General features: G+C 28.9%; 1 protein-coding gene across 2 annotated transcripts; it reads left to right on the plus strand.

Moving 5' to 3' along the window:
• LOC109352769 (GPI-anchored protein LLG2-like) lies at positions 1,507 to 7,640 on the plus strand. Of its 2 annotated transcripts, none has more exons than XM_019594964.1 (3): positions 1,507 to 1,629; positions 6,414 to 6,470; positions 7,179 to 7,640. In XM_019594964.1, exons 1-3 carry the CDS (start codon positions 1,548 to 1,550, stop codon positions 7,544 to 7,546), a joined length of 507 nt encoding a protein of 168 aa, XP_019450509.1. In that variant the 5' UTR covers positions 1,507 to 1,547; the 3' UTR covers positions 7,547 to 7,640. The 2 variants fall into 2 exon arrangements, with proteins under 2 accessions (XP_019450509.1, XP_019450508.1); XM_019594963.1 differs by lacking the exon at positions 1,507 to 1,629 and adding an exon at positions 6,175 to 6,311.

Here is an 8,046-nt window from a genome sequence, read left to right on the forward strand (position 1 = left end):
TTACTATTAACATAAATACTATATTAAAATATTATAATATAAAATGTGTAATTAAATAGGATGGAGTATATGTAAGTATTTTTAATTATCTTAAATTATATTATAGGAATATGTAGATGATACATAAATATAGAGATAATATTTCATATTATGATGATTGTATCTTAGATCCTTTAGGATTGAGGATACTTTATTTTATATTATATGATTTATTTTGTTATGTAATTAGAAGTCTATTATTAATATAAATATGAGTTAGTATTATGTCCTTTTAATTAAAATATCATTTACTAATAAGCCCTTGGTCTAATAGTGTAAGATCTTACTAGATCTTCAGAATGACCAAATTGATTCCTGAGAATGACAATTGTTGGGAAAGACAGTCATGCACCCGAAAGGGATTGGTTCTTTACCAAAAGGTGAAGGAATATAATTTGTAGTACCAAAAAAATTAAAATATCAATTTCAATATGATGAATACAATTTATTATTTTTATCATTATTTTTTCATACCATTGTGCACATTGATTCATCATTGTCACATCATTGTATTCTTTTGTTGATTAATGTTCTTCTCAGTGCTCTTGATCTCGACCCATTTATTGCTTAAATGATGTTGGTTTATGGTTGATGGTTCATTCTATTTCTTCCGTATATAGAAGATTGTTCCTCTAATTTGGTCCATGTTGTTTGGTGTTGTTGCCTTTTGGTGGCCATCATTCTTGTAAGTATACTTTTGTCAATGATAGTTAAGCTTAGATATAATCTCTATCATGGATGGTTAAATGTTTTTTTGCTTCGTTCACGGTGGTTAAACTTTGACATAGTTTTTCTCATGAATAGTTAAGCATTGACTGCTTTCATATATGATAGTTAAGTTTGGGGATAACTTCTATCATTGATGATTAAACTTTGTTGTCTTCTTCTTCAATTTCTTTCACCTAGAGTTTGCAAAACTCATCATTGATCATTGATTAATCTATTTAAGATTTCGTCAAAGTTTGCAACGGCTAGAAGTCATGTTTGTGGGAGTTTATGTAATTATTATGATTACTTTTATTTTTAAATGTATTAATTTGTAACAAACTTAAAGCCCAATAATATTTAGCATAAGAGAGAATATTAGAATATGTGAAAGTATTTTAGAATATTTTAAATTATATTATAAAGAATATTTACATCATCATAGATATATAGATAATATATCATATTATGATAATCATATACTAGATTTATTTACATATCTTATAAGATCTTTTAGTAATAAGATTACTTTGATTAGAAATCTAATATTAATATAAATAAAGTTAATATTATATTATATCTTTTTATCACAATATCATCACATTATATACAATATTATCAATAAAAAAATATTATTTTGATCATTCATTTTCCCATTTCATTTCCAAATCTTACCATTTCAACCCATTGTGAATATGAGGTAATGTGTTGCTCATAGGTGGTGTGGCCACTATAAAAGAAGCACACCCTTCAAAGAAAATAAATAAAAAATAACAAAAGGGTGAGACTTGAACGAACGAAAAATGGGTCCAAAGGCATTGTTCTCTTCCATTCTCTCTCTGGTTTTTCTAGCCACGTTGGCCTCAGCTTCCACATTCTTGTCTGGTACATCGGTTTTCCTTCAACCTTTTACTATCATGTAATTTGTCACATTAAAATATTCAATTATGGAATTTGTTAACTTTTGATTATGATTGAATTATTTGTGTGTACACAGATGACGTATTCGGTGGCAGTGACATCGTAAAGAATGAGGCTCTCAAAGGTAACATTTCTTCTGCTTTTTACATTAGAACCCTGATATGAAGAAATCCATGAGGTTTTCATGAATTTCAATGAGTTCCCTTTCATTTCAAATGTAAACTAGCATGATGTTAATAATGTGTTTCCTAGTTGTGTTTTGAACTTTTGAAGGATAAGGAAGATAAAAAGATAGTGATGGTATTTCTTTCAGGGAATGAAGTATCTCCTAGTACAAGCAGATAAATTATCTTTTTCTGACAGTGCAATTATGACATATGTCATGTTTCATCATTTTCTATAAAAATATTTTTAAAAATAAACAAAATAACACACATGTCACATTTTTACTGCCTAGAGGAGATAAATTATCTTATAATACGAGGAGATACATTATTCTCATTCTTTATTTATCATTCAAAACTTAATTTGTAAACTGACATTCATAATTACGTAAAATGAAACTAGGCTCTTCTTAGCATTTAAAGAATTTTTTTCTCATTCTATGACCCCTTACTCTTTTCAATGTTGGAATGGGGAAATAAAAAAAAACTTGGAAAGAGAAATGCATTTATGCTTTATTCGGATGAGAAGAGAAAAAAAATGTGAGAAATAAAAAAATGAGAAATAAAGTAAATTTTATGATATTTGATATAAAAGAATAATGAGAGAACATGAATAAAAACAAGTATTTTTTTCTTTTTCTCTATTGTTTGGTTAGATAGAAAATGAGAAGAGATAATGTTGTGGTTTAGATGACAAAAATATTCTAAAATAAAGAAAATACTTATAGACAGAAAAATGTTGTTTTATTATTAATTAAAAATAAATTTTATAATTTTAAATTATATATTTTATTATAATTTCAATTAACATTTTCAATTGATATTTTTATATATAAAACAGACTTATTTATATTAATTGCATTTAAAGTCAAAATATATTGTCACTGCATTATCTATTATTCATGTTTTATATCTTTCACTCTTCACAAAAAATAATATAAATAATTTATTAATTGTATATATATCTCTATGCCTGCAATGTATATTAAACTCTTTTAATTACTAATCAACAATTTATAACAATAATTATGAATTAAATAAAAAAGAGGATATAAAATTAAGAGATTAATTATTACATGATATTATTTATATATTGTATAAAGTGGACAAGCATTTGTTGTCACAAATGATGACCAAACCAGAAAAATAATAAATATTTATTTTTTTAATTAACATGACATATTTTTATTAGTCTAAGATATGGTTTAGGACATCATTTGGGATACCAAATCTTGTCCAGATAAAATTTCTCTTTCTCTTCTCACTTTCTTCTTTTGTGGGTCTACTCAATTTTTTATCTCTCTCTTATTTCTCCTCTCTCAACTAAATGGGAGAAATTTTTAATTTATTTTCAAATTTTCTCATTCTCTTTTCTGTCTTTTCTAACTCAACCCTTCCACAGGTTACTGTCCTATTGTAATCTACATGAAACATTTTCCTATTTTTTGAATTTTGGCTATGCTAAACTGTGCGTTTTTATGATTGAGCTAATGAGTGGAAACTTTTGTGTCCCAAATTGTGCATGCAGCTTGCACCATTGACTTTACGAAACTGAACTACACAGACCTAACAAGGGAATGCAAGGGACCCAATTACTCACCCGAGGATTGTTGCAAGGCACTCAAGCAATTTGCTTGCCCTTTTGCGAATTATATTAATGACCTCTCTACTGATTGTGCTTATACTATGTTTTACAACATAAACCTGAATGTACATTACCCTATAGGCTTACTTTATAATAAGTGCATACAAGGCCCTAAAGGTCTTGACTGCAGTTCAGGGAAGCAGTAATAGAATATATCCCAAACTTCTATTCATCATGGGAAGATGACCCATCAGAATAGGATTTATGAGGCTAAAATGGTGCATCCGAATAATATAATCAATTTTCCAATAAACTTCTCTTTTATGGAGCCCTTAATATAAAGTTTGTAGATAGCAAATAGCATGGAAATGGTTACGGTTCAAGAAATTCCCACATCTATATAAGACATTTAATTAATTTCTTTTTGGTCCTTCGTGCATCATGTCTCGTGGGGGAATGAATCCATAAAGTATGTGAATGTGATAAGGTGGAAGTATCCCTATAACATTTTTCTGCAACTTTCGGTATATATTATTATTTAAATAAGAGATATGAAGTCAAGACCTTTTCTAAGTCATCATTATAATTTATATTGAATGATTAACAATTGCCAATAATTTTATTTTGGTACTATAAAAGAAATTTTCTTACTTTTTGGTTAAGAAATTAATCACTTTCGGGGTACATGACTGCTCCTCCCCATAAGTATTGTTCTCATAAATCGAACCTTTGAATTTTTTATTATTTTGTGGATCTAGCGAAACCTAATACCATGTGACTAACACATTCTATTATATTATCACTTACTAATATTTTATATCAAAAAACGATTATCATAATCATACTTTAGACTGCTTTTTAATAATTATTATCTACATAAATATTATTAATATCATTATATTATTATTTTTTAGCTTACATAAATACTATTTTTACTATTAATTTTATTATTATTAGGTAATAATAAATGAATCATATACCAATCCAAAGCATTAAGTAAATAGTGTAACAAAAAGTGAAAAGAAATAATATATATAAAATAGATTAAAAAGAATGAAAGAAAATGACCTCATAAATAGATGAGCATATAAGCACGGATGGAGATTATATTGATAACACATCTATTAGAGTCAGGACAAAAATCCACATATTAATATGAGGCTATGCATTGATGATTATACAACTTTTATTCTCTCCGGTGTAGATTAACTGCACTTTTTAGAGAAAGAATTGAGTTGGTTGAGTAGATAGAAAATTACGCTCTTTGACACTCTCTATTATATTTTGAGCTAAAGAGTAAGGAAATATTTATATTTAAAGTATGTGCTTTTATGATAGGATTTAATATGTATATACTGACAGTGTAAGTATTTTTATACTGTAAGTAAATCATCTACCATTGATTTGTTAACTATCATTGACTCTCAAACAAAAGTAATATAAAAGAATATCGATAAGAATTGATAATTTATTTTAAAAAATTGATATAATTCCCCTAATTCCTATTTAAAAACTTATAAAATTTATTTAATTTTAAATGAAATGTAAATCTTAATGACCAATTAGATTTATTCATCTTTTAAATCAACATATAATTCTTTATAATTGATACCATTTAAATCAACAAATAATTCTTAATTACCTATATAATTCATTCATTTAAAAAAACTAATAACCTTTATAAAATTAATTTTTGGTATTATATCACTTTGGGTAAAATGAAATTAGATGTTGATAGTAACTATAGAACGAAATAACACCACTACAAATAAACCCTAAAAACCAAAATCTTACATAGATAATAGCAAGAGGAACTACCCATTAAGGATTTGAAGACCATATAAAAGCTCCAATAAAACACCACCTAGATAATAACATTAATTGAAAAATCAAACCTAGAAGATTTGATGTAGGAATGAGAAGTCTTGCTTTGAGAAACATAGAAGACGACGGTGGTGGTACGTGAAGGTAGCACCTAAAGCCCCATGACCCCAACCACGCAACACCTGCCACCGTCAAATCTTCCTCTCACCACCTCTTGCACCACAAAATGAGAATCGTGAGTATTACCCCGAATCGTGAGTATTACCCCGAATCGTGAGTATCCCTCACCACCTCTCACCGCCTTGTTGGTTGTGCCCAATATGTTTGAGAATGAGAATAGTGATAATATAGAAAATGCCAAAAAAAGTCATCAGAAAATAACATATATTAATTATATTTTGGCACACAATTAAAATTGATATGAAATAGTAGTTTTTCAATTATTATTGTCAACTACAGAGTCACATCTATAAAATCATGCTCACATATTGGACCAACAAGTGGTTCAAGTAATATATGCTTGATTTATTTTCAACAAGGTCTTAGATTTAAATTTTGTAGAAGAAAAAAATATTCGCTAAAAGAATTAATCTCACATACCTATGAGTTTTCCTGACTCGGATAAAATTGTCTCTAGTGTAAGTATACACGTTGGAAACCAAAAAAATATTGTGAGTATGGTTGTTTAGGTGTCTATCATCAATTACTTGGTAACAGTTACAACCATTTTCCAAATGTATATAAAAGATACCTCATTTTATTTCATAAAATAACTTCAGGAAAATGGAGGGAACAAAAGTTGATTATTAACTACCAAAGGGCAAGGTAACGCAGAGAGAGCCATTGGAACTTATGCCACCCTCACAATTCGCTTCACCACAATTCCTCCAATCTCTCCCTCTTTCTCTCTACAAAGTAAAAACCCATCAAAGGAAAAAATATATAAAAAATAAATAAATAAAATACAAAGGAAGTGGGAGTGAAAGAGAAAATGGGTTCAAATGCCTTATTCTCTTCCATCCTCTATCTCTTCCTCCTAGCCACATTGGCTTCTGCATCCCCCTTCCTTTCAAGTACATTTTCCCCTTCAAGTTGCAACCTTTTTTTCCTTCCAACTATAGATTTGTATTTGATAAGTTTTGCTTAATGTCGTTGTGTTATGTGTTTTGTTACAGATAACATATTTGAGTCTGGGACATACACTGGCCGTGCACTCTTACAGGCTAGGAAAGGTAACATTTTATTTACTTTATCTTCCATTGCCTTTTTCTTTATGTTATATATAGTTTTACTTTATATTTTATGCATCTTTAATGGTTTCCTTTCAATTCAAATGGGCATGATATAACGTAACAAAGTATATGAAATCACACTGATTTCCTCATAATTGAATTTTATTTTTCTTGCCAAGTACAGAAAAATATTGTGAATTATTATAATTCTCTAATAAGGAAGGAAAAGTTTATTTGTAACATCTGTTTGATGACATTGTATTATCCTGTGATATGATGGGATGAGGAGAGAAAATATGGACAAGTTTGTCGAAGTATAAAATGTCTTATTAATGTTGAACAAATAATTGAACTCATGATCGAATGTTCTGCAAAAATAAAATGAGCAATAAGTTGGTTCCATCTCATACTATCAAATTGGGAGGAAAACAATAGTGATATTGGATGGAATACAATGGAATTCATTCCAACTTATTATAAACAATCCAAACAAGAAAACCTAGTCTCATTGCATTTCATTCCATTCCATCTCACCAATTTACATGATTCAAGCATTACCTTTATTACTGTTTTCAGTTATGCTTGTTTTTTTATGTAGGAAGTTAGATGTATGTGTTGTTTCCACAATTTCCTTTTCAAATTTGTGTGAAACTTCTGCATCTTTTATGACTGTACTAACCAGTGAAACTTGTGTCTCAAATTATGCAGCTTGTGGGGTTGACTTTGAGAACCAGAACTACACAATCCTAACAAGCCAATGCAAGGGACCCCAATACCCACCAAAAGTTTGTTGTGATGCATTTAAGCAATTTGCTTGTCCTTTTGTGGATGAGATTGGTGATGAAACAACTGATTGTGCTTCAGTTATGTTTAGCTACATAAATATTTATGGCAAATACCCTCCTGGCTTATTTGCTAATGAGTGCAAAGAAGGGAAAGAAGGTCTTGATTGCAGTCAAGTCAAGACAACCAATAATTCTGACTCTTCTAATACTTTTCATTTGGCTGCTCCAAACTCTGTGTTGCTAATCACCACTACTGCTGGATTCCTTGGTTTCTTGTTTCATTTCTTCTAAAGGCTAAAAATGTGAAAAAACCATTTGTATTAATTCAATTAATTTTCTAGAACTGTAAATCCAAGCATTTTCAAATAAAAAATGCCCATAAAAGTATATTACTCAAGTTTATCCCTTTGTTTTTTTCCTTTGTCTTTATTGCTCCAAAGTGCAAGCTTTGTTTTGTTGGCTGGCTTAGCTTGTTTGCTTGGCAACCTCTGTAACATTCATGGAACTCGTTTTGTTTTTTGCTTTTAACTCTGTAATGACAATTACAATTTACATATGACTAGGGAAAATATAATTGTATCATTGATCAACTATTCAGAAATCTTATAGACTTTTGTAGAGGTCAAGGATCAACTCTCTTGAAAAGTATAAGTTATTAGGCAAGAGCACAATATTTTAATCTTCAAGACTTTAATATATTGAACTAACAATGTCTATGACATAACATCATCTTTTTGGAGGTGGTGATGATCTGAGGTTGTCACAATTTAACAACTGCTGATGCAACATTA

This window comes from Lupinus angustifolius, chromosome LG07, assembly GCF_001865875.1.
Source record: "Lupinus angustifolius cultivar Tanjil chromosome LG07, LupAngTanjil_v1.0, whole genome shotgun sequence".
In the NCBI taxonomy this organism is placed as follows: Eukaryota; Viridiplantae; Streptophyta; class Magnoliopsida; order Fabales; family Fabaceae; genus Lupinus; species Lupinus angustifolius.

Bases quoted from the DNA above. Each gene is read 5' to 3' on its own strand.
- LOC109352769 (XM_019594964.1), top strand. From the start codon at position 1,548: ATGGGTCCAAAGGCATTGTTCTCTTCCATTCTCTCTCTGGTTTTTCTA. The intron at 1,630-6,413 runs GTACATCGGTTT...GTTTTGTTACAG, and splicing joins AGCTTCCACATTCTTGTCTG to ATAACATATTTGAGTCTGGG. The intron at 6,471-7,178 runs GTAACATTTTAT...CAAATTATGCAG, and splicing joins ACTCTTACAGGCTAGGAAAG to CTTGTGGGGTTGACTTTGAG.